Raw genomic sequence first — 24,088 nt, 5'->3', positions numbered from 1 at the left:
TTGCAGTTTCTTCAGTTTGCCTAAGATGTTACAAATTGCCTTTGCTTTGTTCTCAGAATTTTGTATTTCTTCTGCATAGTGTGTGTGTCTTGATGTTTTTTATGGCATCATGAATTTTACATTATTCTTTGACACAAATCTTTAAGTACTGATAAGTATTTAAGAATTGCATTCATCACAGATATGTCCAGCGGTGTAAAACAAGTAATGATGAGTCAGACAGAGAAGGTTTGATTCCAAATCATTGTGTGTGTGTGTGTGTGTGTGTGGGGGGGGGGGGGGGGGGGGGGGGGAGATGTACGTACATGATCACAAGGTCATCACAGGTTAATTTAAGTGCCACATAAGCCATTGAAATGTGAAATGCTACTTCATTAGTAACCAGTGTAACAGCCAGAAGTCCGCAGCTTGTGGTCGTGCGGTAGCGTTCTCGCTTCCCACGCCCGGGTTCCCGGGTTCGATTCCCGGCGGGGTCAGGGATTTTCTCTGCCTCGTGATGACTGGGTGTTGTGTGCTGTCCTTAGGTTAGTTAGGTTTAAGTAGTTCTAAGTTCTAGGGGACTGATGACCATAGCTGTTAAGTCCCATAGTGCTCAGAGCCATTTGAACCATTTGAACAGCCAGAATGTTGAATGCAAGCATGCATTGTGTTGTACCGTTGCTGGATTTCAGTTTATGGAATGAAGTTCCATGCATGTTGCAGTTGGTCAGTTCATACAGGGGGATGGTTGATGCTGTTTGTGAATGACACTGGAGTTGTCATCTTATGATGTCCCATATGTTCTCGATTGGAGACAGATCTGTAGATTGGGCAAGACCAAGGCAATATGTCGACACACTGTAGAACATATTGGGTCACAACAGTGGTATATTTGCAAGCTTTATCCTGCTGGAAAATGCTCCCCCCTGAAATGCTGCTTGTGAATGGCAGCACAAGAAGTCAAATCACCAGATTGACATACAATTTTGCAGTCAGGGTGTGTGGGATAACCATAAGAGTGCTCCTGCTGTCATACAAAATCGCAACCCAGATCATAACTCCAGGTTATGTCTAGTGTGTCTAGCATGCAGACAGGATGGGTGCAGGTCCTCAACTGGCCTCCTCTTAACCTACATGGCCATAATTGGCACTGAGGCAGAACCAGCTTTAATCAGAAAACACAACAGACCTTCATTCTGCCTTCCAATGAGCTCCCAATTGACACCACTGAAATCAAAAATGGTGGTGGTTCGGTGTCAGTGGAATGCATGCTGCAGGGTGTCTGGCTTGGAGCTGTCCTCGAAGTAACTGATTTGTAACAGCTCGTTGTGTCATTGTGGTGTCAAATTTTGCTCAAATTGCTGCTGCAGATGCAGTAAGATGTGGCAGAGCTATACATTGTACATGGTGGTCTTCCCTCTTGGTAATGCCATATGGCCATGTGGAGCCTGGTCTTCTTGTGACCATGACCACCACCGCCAGCAGTCCTGTACAGTGGCTACATTCTTGCCAAGTCTTTTTGCAGTATCACAGAAGGAACATCCAACTTGTCATAGCCCTATTACATGACCTCATTCAAACTCAGTGTGGCGTTGATAACGGTGTCTTTGTCACTTCAAACACAAGTTGACTAACATAAACTCAGTCTCAAATGTAATTAATGTTCACAACAGTTACAGCATGTATTGAAAGCAAACCCGATTTGCATCCTCACAGTTGCACTACTGGCACCACACGCAACTGGTGCGAAATTTGAACAGACATCATTTTTCAGACATAGAAACATGCTACCAACTTTCATTTATGTTGCACACCTCCTCCTAAGTGCTGTGATTCTTTACTGTCTGTTTATTTTCTCTGCTGGATTAGATTGCACTATTTATGGCCCATCATTACCTTCTTATCTGAGAGTTGTGTTTCATGTTAACAGAAAGTGAAATGGACTTTCAGCATGTTCAAAAGTTTGGGAGACATTGGACTTCATTTATATGAAGCATGATTTACTAAATCAAACAATGGGAAATCCAGGATGGAATGTAACAATATTATGAAAAGGATTATTTTCTCTGCTGGATTAGATTGCACTATTTATGGCCCATCATTACCTTCTTATCTGAGAGTTGTGTTTCATGTTAACAGAAAGTGAAATGGACATTCAGCATGTTCAAAAGTTTGGGAGACATTGGACTTCATTTATATGAAGCATGATTTACTAAATCAAACAATGGAAAATCCAGGATGAAATGTAACAATATTATGAAGAGGATAGTTGCTATTCACCATATAGCGGAGCTGCGGAGTTGCAGACAGGCACAACGAAAAGACTGTCACAGAATAAGCTTTTATCCAACAAGGCCTTTGTCAAAAATAGACCACACACACACACACACACACACACACACACACACACACACACATGACCACAGTCTCTGGCAGCTGAAGCCAGTAGTGCAACTGAAGCCAGCTGCCAGAGACTGTGGTGATCATGTGTGTGTGTGTGTGTGTGTGTGTGTGTGTGTGTGTGTGTGTGTGTGTGTGTGTGTATGAAAGTAGATAAAAATAAATCTTACCTGCTCTGAGTTTCTGTAAAACTCTGTTGTAGCCATTGAGGGTGAAACTGTATGCTGTTATAGGGACCATCTTGTGAGGATAATATTCTTTTGTCCATTCTGGTAATTGTAATGAAAATTCTTCCTGAAATTAATAACAATAAAGCAGTCACTGAAATATTATTAAAATATTGGCTAAACTCACAATGTTACCCATTTCAAAAATGCAGTGATATTAAAGTGAATAATGCAAAGTAGACCTTTCCACAAAAAAAAAAAAAAAAAAAAAAAAAAAAAAAAAAAAAAAAAAAAAAAAAAACTGTTTGTGAAAACAATGGGTATGTACCCTAGCATTGTGTAAATAAATGCATGTTATAAGAGCTTACCTGATTCGATCAACACATGAGTATTACGGATACTTCATGAACTCAAGTAGGAAACCCAGGAGGGAAGGTGATATTTCTTACATGGAACACTATTGAGAAAATTTAGAGAACTGGCATTGGATTACTGAAAAATTCTACTGCAGCCAATGTATAGTATTTTTCCCCTCACTCAGTTTGTGAGTGAAACAGTAAAGAAAAAGACTAATATTGGTACAAGGTACCCTCCACCACACACTATGAAATGGCTTGCGGAGTATGTATGTAGGTGTAGATTCAGTGTGATAGAGATAATGTGAATGGACATTCTGTGGCAAATTCAATTTCACTAGAGACATCATATAACATTTTAAAGGGATAGCCCTCTTTAAAAATTTCAAAAAATCAATTTTTTTGCTTGAAATGTTCTCTGGGGTATCTACTTTATTGTAATGTTCATCTTAAGTTCACCAGAAACAGAAACTCCATTACATGCAGATTCATGAAGATGATATGTGAAAAAAATTATTGACATTGTGGCCAGTGTGACAGCATGTAACATCAGGACAACTTAACAGGCATTATGGAAATTATGAACATGCTTGAACTTGAGATCAGACCGGACTGATACATCTTCCGCACAGAAGTGGACGAAAAGCATAGTGAGCAAACAGAGCAGCAGATGACAGAAGTTGCCAAAGAGGCCTGCAGCACCGCATGGCCAAGAAAAAGACAGAGAAAGATCTCTTTCTGCATCTGGACGGAATACTGTATGGACCAGTGATCACTGACTAAGGGTATGTTTAAATTAACTGCAAAAAATATAACTCAAAACTTTTAACATATTTTTCTCAAAACAGATTCTTACAAATCAATGGGAGGCATAACTTGAGAAAGATACATACAATTTTGATCAGAATACGATGCCAGCAGTGGCATTCTAAATTGAATTTTCTGTGAATGTGCTTAGCCATTTTGTGATATCTTCAAAAGTCTGTTTTTGATGTAAACTTTTGTCTTGATATTCTGAGCAAAGAAAGTTTCAATAATTACGATTCTGTTAAAGCTTAATATTTTTCAAGTGACTTTTGTTTTAACACATTACCATTTTGTTCAAACTTAATATTTTTCATTTATCCTATTTATACTGACAGAAAGTATATTGAGAATGAATTTTAGAAAATTATTTTGTTACAGGTCCAATAGGAGGGCTTTGGGAATTCCCATTGATGACTAATGTTCCAGCTGCAAGGAGTCCTTCCATCTGGTTGCAGGGAGCATCCAATGTGGACACAAAAATGTGTGAGGAATAAAATTATATTATCAGATATAGCATTACTTGTTATTAAAAAAAAAAAAAAAAAAAACCTTACCTATTTTTCTTATGTTCAAAGAGGACTACCCCCTTAAGGCAAATGCCAGGATAGTTCCTTCCAGAGTTGAGTCCCACATATTGTTCCCGTGTTGTCACCTAGCTCATGGAATCCCTCACAATGGCCTGACCATCAAATCACCTATTTCCAACTGCAACCCCCCCTCCCCCTTCATAATGACCTCTATCTGTTCAAATTGTCAATCCATAGCCCTCACCAACCTAGTCCTGAAAAACTTTATAACTCAGGGACAAACCTCCTTGCAATACCTCCTCTCTAGCCATAAAATTCTCCTGCTCTGCAATCCCAAATCCGTGCCTGTCATATATTGAAGACACCAACCATTTCCTCTACCCCCACAGGGGTCACCAATTTTTGGAGAGTACATGCTTGGCTACCACAGGGCCCCAGCCATTGCAGTACTGTTTCGTCTTTCTGTGCTGCGAACCTACACTTCGTCTATCTCTTACCTCCTTTGACTCTTGACCGAAGAGTCCTTTTAGTGCAGACCCTATTTGGGGGTCTGGGGCATGGGGACTCCCAGCAATAGTTTACTGGCCAGGTAGCTGTTGCTGTGGCTGAGTGGTACCCATGGGGAGACCCCATTCAGAGTGAGTGGCACTATGGCGGATAGTTTGCACATGAAGCCACTTAAACTTTCTCCCACTGGAGGTCACACAGCCCCTGCAGTCTCTTCAAATAGGAAGGTCTTGTATGATGCAACAAAATATGAAAGTATGATTCCAACACATACCCTTTCCTTGCCACTCCATGGGAACAACTCAGGACTAAATGACAAGGAGCGTAATCAACCCCTTTCCCCCACCCCCAAATCAGGACCAATTGGGACGCCTTTTTGGCCACAAAGTCTTTATTTTCTTGTGGAAAACATTGAAGACAAATATGGGGAATCATAGCCATCCCTAAGATGAAGGGTGGTTCCCTCCTCATGAAAACGCCATCTCCTGCCCAGTCACATGTGCTGCTGTCTTGTGAAAAGTTGGGTGACATTCACATGACTGTCATTCCCCACAAGAGTCTCAATATGATCCAGAGCATCATATTTCACCCTGATCTTCTACAACCTGATGATGAGCTGTGGGCCACCTTAGAGCGAAGGGGTGTGCACCTCATCCATTGTGTCCATAGGGGACCAAAGAAAAAGAGAGTTGCTACTGGAGCTTTCCTCTTGGCTTTTGATGATGATACATTGCCTGAGAAGGTCAAGATGATGGTCTACCGGTGTGATGTGAAACCCGATGTTCCTCCTCCTATGAGGTAATTCAGGTGTATGAAGTTCAAACATGTGTCTTTTTGTTGCACTGCTACCTCCACCTGCAGGGATTGTGAATGTCTGCTGCACATGAACGTTCCTTGTGAGCTCTGTGTCAACTGTGGTGAGCTCCACTCTCCCTGCTCAACATATTGCTCATTTTTTAAGCATGAGAAGAAAATCGAGAAGTATACGGCGTTGGACAAGCTCACATATCAAGAGGCCACAGAAAGGTATGAACGTCTTAATCCCAGACAAATGACACAATCTTACATTACAGCTGCAATGTCATTGCCTTCTCTGTCATGGTGCCTTCCTCTGTTGTGCCTCTTACACCTCTTACAGTGGGTGCTCAGAGCCACCTGCTGATACTTGCTCCCCAGGTGGTTCGGGGGTCCTTCTAGTGCATCCACCACACCCACTTCTGGTGCATTGGCTCCCCACGTGCAGGGGGCACCAGTCCCCATCCCCCATCTGGAGGCACCTTATCCTCCTCCAGCTTCTCTAGCAAGGAAGATGTCCCTTGGGGCTCTTCCCTCCACGGTTCCTGCTGGTCGACAGCCAGACTGCAGGCAGTGGATGAAGAAACAACAGGCTGCTGGCTGTCAGATTTATTCTTCGTCTGTCACTGAAACCAATTCAGGAAAACCTTCTCAGTCCTCATCTTCTAAGGAAAAGTAGGACAAAAATAAGTCCTCAAAGCTGAAGGAAACTCCAGTGGTCCCCATGCCACTGGACTCTGCATGTGTAGTGCCAAGTGGAGATCCTGGTGGCTCCTGAGGCACCAGATGTCCCGAGGCAATGTGCCACAGAAAACAAAACCTATGTCAATGGATCCCCTGATGGCTCAACTAGTGGACTCTGGGTCATAACCTGCCCCCCCCCCCCCCCCCTCCGGTTGCTTCACGACCCCCAAAGTAATCAGACAGTCGTATCCTCAAGTGGAAGTGGAATTGTAAGAGATTTCTCCACCACCTGGTTGAGCTACGGCAGCTTTAAAGCACATACTCTGCATTCTGTATTACCATCCAGGAAACATTGATTCCAGCAACTCGGACCCTTGCCCTTTGTCGATACCGAGGTTATTTTAAGAACTGTACTGACTATGAGAGGGTGTTGCATGGAGTTTGTACATATGTGCTGACTCTATATGACCTATGTGACCTTGTGCCTCTTGATACACCATTGGAAGCTCTGGCTGTTTGGGTATGTGGACATCAGAATTTTATCCTCTGTAATATTTATCTTCCTCCCAGTGATGTCATGTGCAGGATGGACTGTCTGTATTACTCTCTCAGCTCTTCTCACCTTCCCTATTCGTGGGTGACTTCAGTGCACATAACCCTTTGTGGGGTGGAACAGTGATCATTGGCTGTGGTAAAGACATTGAAACATTACTGGCACAGCTTGATCTTTGCCTCTTGAACTCTAGTGCTCCCATACACTTTAATGTGCCACATGCAATTTATTTGTCCATTTATATCTCCTTTTGCAGCCCTGGTCTTCTATCATCTGTCCACTGGAGAGTCCATGATGACCTGTGTGGTAGTAACCACTTCCTGATCTTCGTGTCCCTACTTCAGTGTTGCTCCCCTGGATGCCTGTCCAGATGAGTTCTGTGTAATGCTGACTGGGATGGGTTCACCTCTGTTGTCCTTAGCTTCCCACTGTAAGCCAGTGTTGATGCAGCTGTTCTGCATATGGTGGCAACCATTCTTTTAGCAGCCAACCAAGCCACCCCCTCTTCCTTGGGATCACCCCATTGGAAGACGGCACCCTGGTGGACCCCAGAGATTGCTGTGGCAATCAGAGATCATAGGCAGGCTCTCCAATGACCTAAGTGGCATCCTTCATTGGAGCACATCATTGCCTTTAAACAGATCAGTGCCCGTGTCCACTATCTCATCAAATGATGAAAGCAAGAATCCTGGGAATGGTGTGTTTCCACCACTGGATCATGTGCCTCTCCATCACAGATATGAGCAAAGATCAGATGACTCTACAGCTTCCAGTCCCCTCCAGGTGTACCAAGTATTTCCTTAGATGGTGCCATTTATACTGATCCAGACACTGTTGCTGAGCATTTTGCTGAGTATTACGCTCAGGTATCTGCATCTGATAACTATGACTCCACCTTTTGTTTCATAAAACAATGACAGAGGTGAATGCGCTTATCTTTTACTACCCGCCACTTGGAGCCATATAATGCTCGATTCAGTGAATGGGAAATCTCCAGTGCCCTAGCCCATTGCCTTGATACGCTCCCAGGATGCAACTTCATCCACAACTAAATGCTGAAACGTCTCTCAGTGGACTGTGAGCATCACATCCTCTCCCTCTTCAATTGGATCTGAAATGAAGGTGAATTCATTTCTCAATGGCGAGACAGTGTGATAGTTCTGGTACTGAAACTGGGTAAGAGCCCCCTCAAGATGGACAGTTATCACCCAATCAGCTCTACTGACATTCTCTGTAAGTTGTTGAATGCATGGTGAGCTAGCTGCTGTGTTGGCTGCTTGGCTCCTGGGAACTTTTGACTGCATCTCAGGGTGATTTTTGAAAAGGCTGCTCCTCTGCTGATAATTTGGTTCACTTTGAATCCACCATCCAGATGGCCTTTGCACATCGCCATGAACTCATTGCTGTCTTTTTTTACCTACAGAAGGCTTATGACAAGACAAGGCATCCCCACATCCTTACTATGTTACACGAGTGTGGTCTGCAGGGTCCACTCCCAGTTTTCTTCAAGAACTTCCTGTCACACTCTATGTTCTGGGTTCAAGTGGGTTCTTCACTCAGTACCCCCAATATCCAAGAGGACGGGCTCATGCAGGGCTCTGTACTGAGTGTCCCCCTCTTTCTGGTGGCCATCAATAGTCTAGAGGCACCTGTGGGGTTTTCGGTATCGCCCTCCTTATACGCTGATGATCTTTGTTTTATTATTGCTTCTCTAGTATGGTTGTTGCTGAGGGTCAGCTACAGGGTCACATACAAAAGGTGCACTCATGGGTTCTCACCCAAGGCTTTCCATTTTCAGCCGCCAAGAGTCATGTCATGTGCTTCTGTCACCAAGTGGATGTTGAACCCTAATGTTTCTAAGACACCCATACAGAAGCTCAGAAATTTACCCTTGCAAATCCACACACCAGAAAATAACTGGCACTATCCCTCTGGTCGCTGTTGGATCATGTAATGTACATAGAAATGAAGAAGCCTTATGGGCTTCAGTGCATGATGGCCTTGCCTTTCTGTCAATCCACAATCTGTCACAGGCTGCCCTCATCCATTCAAAGAAAAGAGGAAGACAAAAGAAAAATATGCAAATAGTCTTCATAGTCCAGTGAAACATGTACGGATTCAGGATGTATGTGAAAGAAATTTACTTTTTTGTTCTGGGAAGATCCACCTGCCTTTATTTACCAACAAGCAATTTTAGACTTATTGAATCTCTTGTACTAGATGGATAAAGCATCCACTGAAATGCTGATCACACCAAGGAAACACAAAGGATATGCCTATCAACAATAGTACATACTAAATGCTCCAGTCACATTAATGTGATGATAATGATGATGATGATGATGATGTTTGGTTTGTGGAGCACTCAACTGTGGGGTCATCAGCACCCGTACGAAGTCCCAATATTCACACAGTCCAATTTTTACTCAATTCAATCTAGCAACTGTCATGAATGATGATGATGGTGATGATGATATGATGAGGACAACACAAACACCCAGTCTCCAGGCAGAGAAAATCCCCATCCTGGCTGAAAATCGAACCCGGGAGCCCGTGGTCCAGAGGCAGCAGTGCTAGCCACTAGACTACGAGCTGTGGACGTCACATTAATGTGGCCACCATCTATGTTTGACATCAATATGAAATAACCACTCACATATGGCAGATGACAGCACTAGCAGTGAGGACAATATGAAGCGTGTTTGGGGGGACACAGAAAACAGTGCAGTCATTGTTGTAATGTGAAAATGAAGTAATTTATCTGACATCCAAAAGGGCATGATGACTGGCTTTTGGACCAAGATCAGAAGCATTTCTGAAAAGTCTAAATTTTTAAACTGTTGTGTGCTACCACGGCTAAAGTATACCTTGCATGGCAAAATGGTGCTAACTATAACTGGTGCACAACAAGCAATAGATGACAGGGCTGAATGACAGCTGTGGAGATGTGTATGAGTGAATAGACATGCAACTGTTGAGCAACTGACCACCCAGGTGAATCAAGATGCTACCAACAGTGTCTCCTCAATGACTGTTCAGTGAACATTGCTGTGTATGGGCCTCTGCAGCAGGCACCTGGTTCAGGCACCCATGCTGACTGCTGTACATTGGCAATGAAGTCTGGAATTTGCACGCCAGTACTGTAACTGAACATCCACTGAGTGGTGGCAGGTGCCCTCTCCAGATAAATCACATTTTTATGGTCCATTGGGACAGAAAGCAAACACCCTGCAACAATTGACAGAAGGATCCAGGCTAGAGGAGGGAGTGTTATGGTCTGGAGAATGTTTTCATGGCATACCCTGAGTAATTCTGGAAGGCACAATGGGCAAAATAGTATGCACCTATCCTTGAGGACCATGTCCACCACTACATGAAGTTTGTTTTCTCTCAGCACAGTGGCATCTACCAGAAGGACACTGCAAAGTGTCACACAGCTCGCAGTGTACATGTGTGGCTCAAAGAGCACCATGATGAGTTTACCATACTTCCCTGCTCACCAAAACCCCTTGGATTAAAACCCAATCGAGAATCTGTGGGACCACCTTGATAGGGCTGTTTGCACTATGGATCTGCAACCAAGAAACCTAGCTGGCCACAGCATAGCTCCACATTCCTGTCAGTACCTTACAGATCCTCACTGACTTTCTTCCTGCCTATCTCATTGCAGTACACTCTGCAAAAGGTGTTTATTCAGGCTTTTGATAGGTGCTCACATTAATATGACCAGACAATGTACTTCCTCCCTAAAATCGACTTGTGATAGTGTAAAAATATGCTTCTTTTATCTGCCCCCTACCCCCCTCACCATCATTCACTGAGAGGCAGCTAGGTTGTCGATTTCAGTAATATTATCTGCATACTTGTCATCCCATGAGGCATTGCTGCTGCGTGGCAAAAGATTGCTTGCTAGCCTCAATACATGGTTCTGATATTGAGTGTGTTCTGTAAGCTCATTGGCACTCATGCCCATAAAATAACCCCCATCCCCTCTTCCCCCCCCCCCCCCCCTCCCCACACACACACACACAATACTCTATCACATTCATACTGACTTTTTTCTGCCCATTCTTTCAGCTTCATTGTAGCAACTGCCATGACAATTAATATTAGTGAGACAAGATAAAAAAACTAAAACTACAAAATTATTCGCAGATAAAGAGCATCAAACTAGCATTTATACTGTAGACATCGTACTGTTAACAGCAACAGCAAACAAAATTATGCTTGAAAAGCTCCCCAGTTGTGTGCTAGCCAAGGTGAGCCAAGGTGACTGACGGTCAAGCACTTGCTCCATCCTTCCAAACCCACGGACCGCACCACAGTGCATATGGCCGCAGATACACAAGGTGCCAGAGACATTGATCAGCCACCGATCAATGTCTCTGGCACCTTGTGTATCTGTAGCTGCATGCGTTGTGGTGCAGTCCGTGGGTTGAAAAGGACAGAGCAAGTTCTGGATCATCAGTCACCTCGGCTCACACTGAAGATGGCTGAATGGTATACAGCAGAAATATTAGAAGAAGACATTGAATTTATGTGGCTGCACACCCAAAATTTTATGGAACAATTTTTGTGCCACAAAAATATGAAGATGCACATCTCGTATATGATGTCCCTCAAAGCAGTTCTTGTAGCACACTGGATTCTTCAGAAGATGCAATCAGGATAACTGTAATTATAAGTGAACGCATGGATAGCTAATTTACTTCAAATAAGTCCTGGGATGCCTTTATTATATCTTTGTTAGCAAGTGCTGTAAAACAATATCAGTTTAATGGTATGAAATGAGTCATTGTAAAAAGTTAATACATTTTGAGAGCTTGAGCATGGTAAAGCTAACTATCCCAAAAGAAGAGGCTCCAACTAAATCCTGTCCCTGACTGGCAAGACTGGGGTGCAGCCAAAATCTCTTGCATACCTCATTAAACTCTGTAGCTCTTCATACATTTTCAGTAACTTAACAATATTCATTTACCTTCTGAATTAACCGGTTTAATGTAGAGCAACATTATCATATTAAGGCGCTGATGACCCCTAGGCTCCTCCTAGTATTTTCTATGTCCTAAGTGGACTTTAATAGTTAGTACTTAATAAAGGAAATTCTGAGTTTTGCTACACAACACTTGTGGTTCCCCTATGTATTGACTGCCAAGCAAGATTACCTCTCAGGGCTTGCATATGTCTCCCCTCTGCTATGATTCACTACCATGCCATATAGTCCACTCACCACCACTACCTCCTTGGAAACCAGCTTTCTACTCACTGCCATCATATTCTGCAGTGCTACTAAAGGCAGTGAATTACTTATGTCATAAGCCAAGTTCTAGCAAACATAAAATTTAGAAAATGAAATACATTCCAAAACAGGAGGAACCTCCCACATCCCCTCTGATGTTTTCTTTTCAAAATTCATATTTTTTGAAACAAAATTTCAATTTTGAAAATGACATGAGTCATGGTATTATGGCTTGTGGGGGGTAGCCTCTACAATTGGTTCTTACTTCTTCCTGTGCAGTAAACTTAGGCTTTCGCCAGACGTCAAAAACAGATATAGAATCTCATAATGATCTACCATAAACAATTTTTTTTCATTAAATGGTCTCATTGGAGATTTACCAAAAAGAAACTGATTTTACAAGTTAATATAAACCACACTGATTTTCAGTTCCTTATTATCCATATGAATTCTCATTCTATTTCTGATGCTCTTGTACTATCTACTATCTACACCCATTACCATTTTTAGTATGATAAACAACGAACACAAAGTAATATAGAAAATGCCATACTTTACATTCAGCTTTAAAGACAATGAAGACAAAATTGAAATATTCTCTTCAGAGTTTTTTGATGGTAATCATTAGTGAGCTATCTCTTCATACACTAATTTGTACATAGAAAATTAAACATTTCACTCACATTGTTTGACTGCTTGGTTACCTTTCTATAGAAATCCTTAACTGCATTCTTTAACACTTAAGTGTTACATAAATGGAAATATAAAAGTATTTCACGCGCAAAAGATGGAAATTTTCTTATCGTTATGATAAAACATAACTGAAGATGTTATTAGCAACTGAGGAAAACGGCTGCAAATATTAACATTAATAAAGACAGGTGCCTTTATAAACAACACATAATGGCCCCAGATGTTCAATTACACTACACACAGTTTATTTATTCTACTTTTACTCTATAACAGCACCTGGCTGTCCATCAGAACACTTTTAACAAACATTTATGACATGAGTGTCATTCTTTTATAGCATGCACCACTGAGACATTCTATTTGTTTAAACATTGAAACAATGTTTCACTTGTTATTGAATCTGCATATCCTGAGTGCTGTGGTCCCATTATGCTTCATTATTCCCAACTGTCATGCATTTTCCAACTGTGTCTTTTTCCTTGCTGTCTGGGCTCTGGTTTTGCCTTTCAGCTCTACATCTGCATCTACATCTACATCCATACTCTGCAAGCCACCTGACGGTGTGTTGCGGAGGGTACCTTGAGTACCTCTATCGGTTCTGCCTTCTATTCCAGTCTCGTATTGTTCGTGGAAAGAAGGATTGTCGGTACACCTCTGTATGGGCTCTAATCTCTCTGATTTTATCCTCATGGTCTCTTCGCGAGATATACGTAGGAGGGAGCAATATACTGCTTGACTCCTCGATGAAGGTATGTTCTCGAAGCTTCAACAAAAGCCCGTACCGAGCTACTGAGTGTCTCTCCTGCAGAGTCATCCACTGGAGTTTATCTATCATCTCCGTAATGCTTTCACGATTATTAAATGATCCTGTAACAAAGCGTGCTGCTCTCCGTTGGATCTTCTCTATCTCTTCTATCAACCCTATCTGGTACAGATCCCACACTGCTGAGCAGTTTTCAAGCAGTGGGTGAACAAGCGTACTGTAACCTACTTCCTTTGTTTTCGGATTGCTTTTCCTTAGGATTCTTCCAATGAATCTCAGTCTGGCATCTGCTTTACCGACGATCAACTTTATATGATCATTCCATTTTAAATCACTCCTAATGCGTACTCCCAGATAATTTATGGAATTAACTGCTTCTACTTGCTGACCTGCTATATTGTAGGTAAATGATAAGGGATCTTTCTTTCTATGTATTCGCAGCACATTACACTTGTCTACATTGAGATTCAGTTGCCATTCCGTGCTCCATGCGTCAATTCGTTGCAGATCCTCCTGCATTTCAGTACAATTTTCCATTGTTACAACCTCTCGATATACCACAGCACCATCCGCAAAAAGCCTCAATGAACTTCCGATGTCATCCAAAAGGTCATTTATGTATATTGTGAATAGCAACGGTCCTACGACACTCCCCTGCAGCACACCTGAAACCACTCTTACTTCGGAAGACTTCTCTCCATTGAGAATGACCTGCTGCGTTCTGTTACCTAGGAACTCTTCAATCCAATCACACAATTGGTCTGTTAGTCCATATGCTCTTACTTTGTTAATTAAATGACTGTGGGGAACTGTATCGAATGCCTTGTGGAAGTCAAGAAACACGGCATCTACCTGGGAACCCGTGTCTATGGCCCTCTGAGTCTCGTGGACGAATAGCGCGAGCTGGGTTTCACACGATCGTCTTTTTCGAAACCCATGTTGATTCCTACAGAGTAGATTTCCAGTCTCCAGAAAAGTCATTATACTCAAACATAATGTTGTTGTTGTTGTGTTCTTCAGTCCTGAGACTGGTTTGATGCAGCTCTCCATGCTACTCTATTCTGTGCAAGCTTCTTCATCTCCCAGTACCTACTGCAGCCTACATCCTTCTGAATTTGCTTAGTGTATTCATCTCTTGGTCTCCCTCTATGATTTTTAACCTCCACGCTGCCCTCCAATACTAAATTGAGGCTCCCTTGATGCCTCAGAATGTGTCCTAACAACGGATCCCCTGCTCTAGTCAAGTTGTGCCATAAAATCCTCTTCTCCCCATTATTCTATTCAGTACTACCTCATTAGTCATATGATCTACCCATCTAATCTTCAGCATTCTTCTGTAGCACCACATTTCGAAAGCTTCTACTCTCTTTCTGTCTAAGCTATTTATCGTCCACGTTTCACTTCCATACATGGCTACACTCCGTACAAATACTTTCAGAAACGACTTCCTGACATTTAAATCTATACCCGATGTTAACAAATTTTTATTCTTCAGAAACGCTTTCCTTGCCATTGCCATTCTACATTTTATATCCTCTCTACTTCGACCATCATCAGTTATTTTGCTCCCCAAATAGCAAAACTCCTTTACTACTTTATGTGTCTCATTTCCTAATCTAATTCCCTCAGCATCACCCGATTTAATTCGAATACATTCCATTATCCTCGATTTACTTCTGTTGATGTTCATCTTAGACCCTCCTTTCAAGACACTGTCCATTCTGTTCAGCTGCTCTTCCAAGTCCTTTGCTGTCTCTGACAGAATTACAATGTCATCGGCGAACCTCAAAGTTTTTATTTCTTCTCCGTGGATTTTAATACCTACTCCGAACTTTTCTTTTGATAATACGTGTTCCAAAATTCTGCAACTGATCGACGTTAGAGATATAGGTCTATAGTTCTGCACATCTGTTCAATGTACCTTCTTGAAAATGGGGATGACCTGTGCCTTTTTCCAATCCTTTGGAACGCTATGCTCTTCTAGAGACCTACGGTACACCGCTGCAAGAAGGGGGGTAAGTTCCTTCGCGTACTCTGTGTAAAATCGAACTGGTATCCCATCAGGTCCAGCAGCCTTTCCTCTTTTGAGTGATTTTAATTGTTTCTCTATCCCTCTGTCATCTATTTCGATATCTAACATTTTGTCATCTGTGCGACAATCTAGAGAAGGAACTATAGTGCAGTCTTCCTCTGTGAAACAGCTCTGGAAAAAGACATTTAGTATTTTGGCCTTTAGTCTGTCATCCTCTGTTTCAGTACCATTTTGGTCACAGAGTGTCTGGACATTTTGTTTTGATCCACCTACCACTTTGACGTAAGACCAAAATTTCTTAGGATTTTCTGCCAAGTCAGTACATAGAACTTTACTTTCGAATTCATTGAACGCCTCTTGCATAGCCCTCCTCACACTACATTTCGCTTCGCGTAATTTTTGTTTGTCTGCAAGGCTTTGGCTATGTTTATGTTTGCTGTGAAGTTCCCTTTGCTTCCGCAGCAGTTTTCTAACTCGGTTGTTGTACCACGGTGGCTCTTTTCCATCTCTTACGATCTTGCTTGGCACATACTCATCTAATGCATATTGTACGATGACTTTGAACTTTGTCCACTGATCCTCAACACTATCTGTACTTGAGACAAAACTTTTGTGTTGAGCTGTCAGGTACTCTGAAATCTGCTTTTTGTCACTTTTGCTAAACAGAAAAATCTTTCTACCTTTTTTAACATTTCTATTTACGGCTGAAATCATCGATGCAGTAACCGCTTTATGATCACTGATTCCATGTTCTGCGTAAACTGTTTCAAATAGTTTGGGTCTGTTTGTCACCAGAAGGTCTAATATGTTATGGCCACGAGTCGGTTCTCTGTTTAACTGCTCAAGGTAGTTTTCAGATAAAGCACTTAAAAAAAAAATTTAACGGAATCTTTGCCCCTGCCACCCGTTATGAACGTTTGAGTCTCCCAGTCTATATCCGGCAAATTAAAATCTCCACCCAGAACTATAACATGGTGGGGAAATCTACTCGAAATATTTTCCAAATTATCCTTCAGGTGCTCAGATACAACAGCTGCTGAGCCAGGGGGCCTATAGAGAGATCCAATTACCATGTCTGAGCCTGCTTTAACCATGACCTTCACACAAATTATTTCACATTTCGGATCTCCGTCAATTTCCTTTGATACTATTGCACTTCTTATCGCTATAAACATGCCTCCCCCTTCACTGTCCAGCCTGTCTCTGCGGTTTACATTCCAATCTGAGTTCAGAATTTCGTTTCTGTTTACATCTGATTTCAGCCAACTTTCTGTCCCTAGTACTATGTGGGCCTTGTGACCGTGTATTAATGAGAGCAGTTCTGGGACCTTTCTATAGACGCTCCTGCAATTATTGTTATTCCCTGTTGCATTTTGCCTACTCCTACCTTGCCGCATCTCAGGAGGCGTCTTGCCGGGCCTAGGGAGGGAATTCTCTAACCTAAAAAACCCACATGTGCACTCCACACGTACTCCGCTACCCTTGTAGCCACTTCCTGTGTGTAGTGCATGCCTGACCTGTTCAGGGGGATCCTACATTTCTCCACCCAATAGCGGAGGTCGAGAAATTTGCACCCCAGATCTCCCTGGTTACAACATCTTAGCATTTCTTTGCATGTCAGCCTTGACATCTGGATGCCACCTTCTGAGTAGCCATTAGCACCAGACTGGGCTTGACATCTGGATGCTACCCTCTGAGAGGCCATTAGCACCGGACTGCCCATCTGCCCTTGCACTTTAAAAACCACACCAGACATTAGCTTCCACTTGATTCTGTATCTACATGGCCGTTCAACTCAGGTGGGCCTCTTGTATGTTGACCAAACATTTCATAAATCATGTTACGCACAAGTTCTCGACATTAGTTGCCTGCTGCCAATAACATACCCCATTCTACGAGGGTGGTCCCATAAGTACCCGACCTGACCGAGAGATGGCAGTCGTTGTTGAAAAATATGTCTGGATTAGAAAGTATACAATCTATGAAGCATATGTTTCAAGTTTGAATACACAACATTGTTTAATATTTGTTTGGCAGCCAACAGTAGTCAACGTTGTGAGTGAACTTGTGAAAATGAAGAAAATTGGTCATTGATATGTGATACAATTTTTTTAAGTTTTTATTTTATTTATTTATTAATTGAAGAACTCAGTGCAACCAATATTAAAGCTGACCTAGATTCTACTTTGGAAGAGTCTGTTCTTTCATTGACAACAGTAAGATATTGGGTAGCTGAGTTTAAACGAGGCCATATGAGCTGCCAGGATGAGCATCGCAGTGGTCGACCAAATGAGGTGACAACTTCAGAAATGGTAAAAGAATTCACAAACTGGTACTGGATGATCATTGACTGAAAGTGCACAAGGTAGCAGACATAGCAGGCATTTCAAAAAGTGTGGTACATTGCATATTATCTGAAAATTTGGGTATGAGATTATTGTGTGCCGCATTTGCTCACACTACAGCAAAAACAGTGTTGCAAAGATGTTTAAATTGAGTGTTTAGTGAAGTTTCGCAGCAACAAAGCTGATTTTTTGTGCTGTTTCATAACCATGGGTGGAACATGGGTCCACCACTTCACTCACAAGACAAAAGAACAATCAAAAGCACGACCGCTACGGTCGCAGGTTCGAATCCTGCCTCGGGCATGGATGTGTGTGATGTCCTTAGGTTAGTTAGGTTTAAGTAGTTTAAAGTTCTAGGGGACTTATGACCACAGCAGTTGAGTCCCATAGTGCTCAGAGCCATTTGAACCATTTGAACAATCAAAATAATGGACACAAATTTGAGAACCGGCTCCAAAGAAGATGAAGACCGTTTCATTTTCAGGCCAGATCATGGTGTATTTTTTTTGTCATGTGCATGGGATAGTTTTCATTGACTACCTTGAAAAAGGAAAAACTACCAACAGTGAGTATTATGCGAACTTATTGCAATGTTTGGGCAAAGAAATCAAGCAAAAATGGTCGCATTTAGCCAGGAAGAAAGTGTTCTTTCTTCAGGACAATGCACCAGCTCAGAAGCCCATGATTGCAATGGCCAAAATTAATGAATTAAAGTTTGAATTGCTACCTCATGCAGCCTGTTTGCCAGATTTAGTCCCCTCGGATTATTTTCTGTTGCCAAACTTGAAGAAATGGCTCGGTGGTCAAAGATTTTCAACAAATGAAGAGGTATCAAACTTATTGAACATCGCTGGGAAAAGTGTATAGAGCTGAAAGGAGATTATGTTGAAAAATAAATACTTTTTTTCCCAAATTTTTGTGTTTTCTTTTTTGGGTCAGGTACTTATGGGACCTTTGTTTAATACTTCATTCTTAAACCATCTTTCATTTATTCACAAAGGAGATGCTTCTTTCAGTACCCTGTATTCAGGATTGTCATAGCCAAACAGCCTTTCCCTAATTACCAAGGTATTTTTTAACATTGAACATGTAATATATGCCTTTTACTCACTGGAATTCAGGATGTGATTCTTCTACTGCATTTGAATGGGATGCTCTGGTCACCACACACTGCTGTTCAAAATTCTTGTAATGTATCTTTACCTGGTTCCTAACAAGGAATGATTTTTCATCATTTTCCATTAAGCTTGTACATTTTGAATACACATTCTGTTGCTTCCAAAGCCAGTTCTTTAACCATCCGTTTACAGCTACATAATTTGCTTTTATTTTTTAAGTAATGTAGCGTACCTTCTTATCATTTTTCATTGCATTTGTATTGTTTGAAAACACTTTCTGGTAATTCAGAATCAAATTCTTTAACCCTTCATTCATAACTTTGTTACTTTTATTAATTCCCTTTACTTTAACTCTCAATTCACAGTTTGCTAGTATTGTTTCAACATTGCTTCGAATACTATTTGCTTTCTGTGATTTTACTGATCTTTACTGGATTTGTATTGAAAAAAATTCACTCATCATTGTCTCGCAGAATTGATGTAGCACTTCTTTGCAAGGACCATTAATGTTTACTAACTTTTTTATTACTCTCTGTACCATTTGCCTTAATGATCATACTACTCTTTTCAAAACTCAAGCCGTCAGTGTGCTGTACCAACAGATCCTTTCCTTTAATAAAACTGATACATTGGTCTGCCACCACCTTGTCAATTATTCTCACTACTTTTTCTTTATTCACACTACTTGCTAACTTATTCCCCGTAGCCTTACCAAGAATTGGCATTGTTAGTTTTTGGAATGACTTTCCCTATGTCGTCAAACTTTTGCTTAGTTTTCCCAAAAAGTTCTTCCATTTTATTGTTAGTTGCCTCATTAATTTTTTTCATGTTAACAAATTCATCCCTACATATTTGGTTGGTCCCTAGAACACTTGTTACACCTTCATCTACATGCATAATCCACAAGCCACCACATGGTGTATGGCAGTGGGTATCCTGCACCACTGTTATAACGTCAAGTTTAACACATATATTTCAGAACAACACAACACATATAAGTCACAGAGTAAGTTGACAAGTAAGAGATGTGTACACGTTAGCATTCGAATGAGCACTGAGTCCCAGTCTAGCGGCCGCTGCTCGGCAGGCCGCTTAGGTGGCGCAGCTGCTGCATGGCTGGCAGACAGCGCCGCACGTAGAGGATGCGCATAATTGTGCGGCGGCGCTTTGAATGATCAGCAAGTCACAACACTTTTCCCCCCTTTGAAATTGTTGCACTGGTCTTGATGGAGGTGTCCTGGAGATGGCTAACGTCCATAGGCATTGTTTGACTCGCCGTAAAGTCTCGAGGAGGAGGCTTCCCATACAGACGGAAGTGTCCCCGATGATAACGTGTCGAGATGACAGGAGACGTAGGGGTCGAATCTGCTGGGGCCCCATGCACCAATCTGCCCATTGCGGCAAGTCCAGTTGATATCACAGGAGGCATGGGCGATGTGTCGGCGTCTGTTGGAGGAGGAGGCGAGTAGATTTGCTCTGACAGAGGATGGTCATCTGGTTCCTGCATGGGCACGTCTCCTGGTGGCGTCCGTTCTTGTGCTGGCATCATGATGACGGTGAGAGGGCTGCGTTGTGAGTATTGAGAGATGCCAAGATCCCGAGCGTCAGGTAGAGCCAAAGGGGGTGTAGCAGCATTCGGAACAGGCGTTGCTGGCACACGAGGCCGAAGCTGGTCCGAATGACGCACTGCAACACCCGTGTCCGTCTGGATTTCATACAGGCGTCTGCCATGGTGTCTTAAGATGTAGCCCGGGCTCCATTTTGGCCACCTGCCATATCCCCGTACCCAGACGAGGTCGTCGGCGGTGAACCGGCCAAGTGAAGGCACCCGCGGCCAGGAGGTGGAAGGACGCAGAAGATGAAGTAGCATGCGGGGCTGTCGGCCATGTAAGAGCTCAGCCGGGCTGTGGTCGCCCATGGGGGTGAAACGGTAAGACGCCAGAAACTGGAGAAGCGCATCATCAGCAGCAGAACAAGTCAGAATTTTCCGAATCTGAGCCTTAAATGTGCGGACCAGTCGTTCAGCCTCACCGTTGGATTGTGGATGGAATGTCGGGGCTTTGACATGAATAACGCCGTGACGAGCACAAAAATCTGCAAATTTGGAAGAGGCAAATTGCGGACCATTATCAGTAACAAGAGTAGAGGGGAGGCCTTCCAAAGAAAAAATGCGGGCGAGAGCACTGGTGGTTGCCGCGGTGGTAGGTGACGTGCAACGGACAATGAAAGGAAAGTTAGAGTAGGCGTCAATTACGAGGAGCCAATAAGTACCTAAAAAGGGTCCCGCAAAATCAGCATGAATGCGCTCCCAGGGCTCCTCAGGCAAAGGCCACGGTGACAAAGATGACTTTTGGGCAGCGGCCTGTGATGCACAAGGGCCACAGGCAGCGACAATGTGTGCTATTTCAGAGTCGATGCCGGGCCAGTACACATGACGGCGCGCCAGACATTTTGTGCGAGACACACCCCAGTGCCCTTGGTGAAGGAGGCGCAAGACCGAAGCACGCAAAGACGCAGGTACCACAACATGTGGCGAAGCATTGTCAGTGGAGAGGAGGATAACACCATCCCGAGCCGTGAGGTGGTAGCGCAAAGTCTAGTAGTTCCGCAACGGATCAGAAGTCTTAGTGTGCGGGCGATCTGGCCAACCCTTCTGAATACAGCGTAAAACCCGGGAGAGGGTAGGGTCAGAACCCGTAGCAGCCACCAGCCTGTCCCCAGTGATGGGGAACCCGTCCACAACCCGCTGCTCGGCAACATCCAGTTGGAAACGCAAAAGTTCGTCCCTATCGAATGCCTGATCAGGACCCATGGGAAGGCGAGACAGAGCATCAGCATTTGCATGTTGAGCCATTGGCCAGAAATGAATCTCATAATTGAAACGATACAAGTAAAGAGCCCAACGCTGGAGGCGGTGTGCAGCCTTCTCGGGAAGTGACGTTGATGGATGAAACAAGGAAACAAGTGGTTTGTGATCCGTAACAAGATGAAATTTTGAGCCATAGAGAAAAACACCAAACTTATGAAGAGCATAAATAATGGCCAAAGCTTCTTTCTCAATTTGAGAATACTTTTGTTGGGCATTCGTCAGCGTTTTGGAGGCATAAGCAATGGGTTGTTCCGAACCGTCAGAAAAACGGTGCGCAAGGACTGCTCCGACCCCGTATTGAGAGGCGTCTGTGGCAAGAACAAGATGTTGGCCAGGTCAATAAGTAGCCAGGCACTGGGCCTGTTTCAGCATAGTCTTCAATTTCTGGAAAGCCGCTTCGCATGACGCGGACCAGTGAAAAGGCACGTTTTTTATGCAACAGGCGATGCAACGGCTGAGCCACCGAAGCCGCAGATGGTAAAAACTTGTGATAGTATGCTATTTTCCCCAAGAAGACCTGCAGTTCCTTAACAGATGTAGGGCAAGGAAGGGCATCGATCGCAGCGACAGTTTGTTGAAGCGGACGAATACCATCCCGAGAGAGTTGAAACCCCAAGTATGTGATAGATGCCTGAAAAAATTGTGATTTCTGAAGATTACACTTAAGACCGGCAGTCTGTAAGACATGAAAAAGTGTGCGGAGATTTTGAAGATGTTCTTCAGTGGTGGAGCCAGTGACAACAATGTCGTCCATGTAATTGATACACCCAGGGACAGGAGCAATAATTGTTCCAAGAATCGCTGAAAGAGAGCAGGGGCGCTAGCAACCCCGAATGGCAAGCGTTGGTATTGATAGAGGCCGAAAGGCATGTTAAGGACCAGAAACTGCCGGGAAGCAGTGTCGAGAGGAAGTTGATGATAAGCTTCTGACAGGTCAATTTTAGAAAAATACTGGCCTCCAGCAAGTTTAGTGAACAGTTCTTCAGGACGGGGCATAGGGTAAGTGTCGATGAGGCATTGAGCATTTACAGTGGCTTTGAAATCGCCACAGAGACGAATATCACCATTTGGCTTAGCCACGACAACGACAGGAGAGGACCACTCACTGGAAGTGACAGGAAGCAAGACCCCTGAAGTAGTGAGACGATCCAACTCCCGTTTTACCCAACCACGAAGGGTCACAGGAATGGGCCGAACCCGAAAAAACTTAGGCCGAGCAGTGGGTTTGAGTGTGATATGAGCTTCAAAGTCATTTGCACGGCCTAACCCAGGAGAAAAAAGGGACGAAAATGTCATCGACAAGGAATCCAGTTGAGCATAAGGAATAGCATCAGAGACAATATTGACAGAGTCATCTATGGAGAACCCAAAAACGCGAAAGGCATCGAAACCAAAAAGATTTTCTGCGTTGCTCTGGTCGACCACAAATATGGGAACAGTGCAAACGACGGATTTGTAAGATACCTCAGCATTAAACTGTCCCAAGAGAGAAATCTTCTGTTTACTGTACGTCCGTAATTGCCGAGTGACAGGTGACAGGAGTGGAGAACCCAACTGAAGATTCGTCTGAGAATTAATTATAGTGGCAGCAGAATCGGTATCCACTTGCATGCGAACATCTCAACCAAGGATTTGGACAGTGAGGAATGACTTCCCTGAAAGGGAAGAAGTGCAATTGACAGACAACACAGAATCAGAATCAGCGTCATGTTCATGAACATCATGTATGCGGTCGGATTTGCAAACGGAAGACACATGACCTTTCTTTTTGCAATTGCGACACACAGCCCAACGTTGGGGACAATCCTCGTGTGAATGTTTTGTAAAACACCGCGGACATGAAGGAAGTTGCCGGGGTTTTGCTGCAGTTTCTTAGCAGGTTGTTTACGGCTGGGCCGAGGCTGCACATGGGAGCGCAGTGCGGCCATGTTGGCCGGCGGGGACGCGCCGCACGTGTCGTCAACAGCGCACAGAGGTTGTATTTCCCTGACATCACCCCACGCCTCTATTTGCACCCCAGCGGCGCGAGAAATTTCTAAAGACTGCGCAATGGAGAGAACTTCATCTAGAGTTGGATTCGCCAACTGAAGGGCATGTTGCCGAACTTCTTTGTTGGGCGCCGACTGGATAATAGCATCCCATACCATGGAATCGGCATAGGATTCTTTGTGGAAGTCAGTAACAAATTGACACTTTCCACTGAGGCCGTGAAGTTCAGCAGCCCAAGTGCGATAGGATTGATGTGGCTGTTTTT

The 24,088-nt window shown here is 43.3% G+C and overlaps 1 protein-coding gene across 1 annotated transcript in view; it reads right to left on the bottom strand.

The window, feature by feature from the left end:
• LOC126469853 (venom acid phosphatase Acph-1-like) overlaps window positions 1–24,088 on the bottom strand; it is a 260,503-nt gene that overhangs the window by 25,508 nt on the left and 210,907 nt on the right. Inside the window, exon 5 of the mRNA XM_050097157.1 lies at window positions 2,550–2,673. Within this exon, the coding sequence (XP_049953114.1) occupies window positions 2,550–2,673 (124 nt within the window). The remainder of the gene's footprint in view (window positions 1–2,549; window positions 2,674–24,088) is intronic.

Source organism: Schistocerca serialis, chromosome 3 (genome assembly GCF_023864345.2).
Source record: "Schistocerca serialis cubense isolate TAMUIC-IGC-003099 chromosome 3, iqSchSeri2.2, whole genome shotgun sequence".
Classification (NCBI taxonomy): Eukaryota; Metazoa; Arthropoda; class Insecta; order Orthoptera; family Acrididae; genus Schistocerca; species Schistocerca serialis.
The sequence above is the reverse complement of the archived record's forward strand: the minus strand, read 5'-3'. Positions and strand labels throughout refer to the sequence as shown.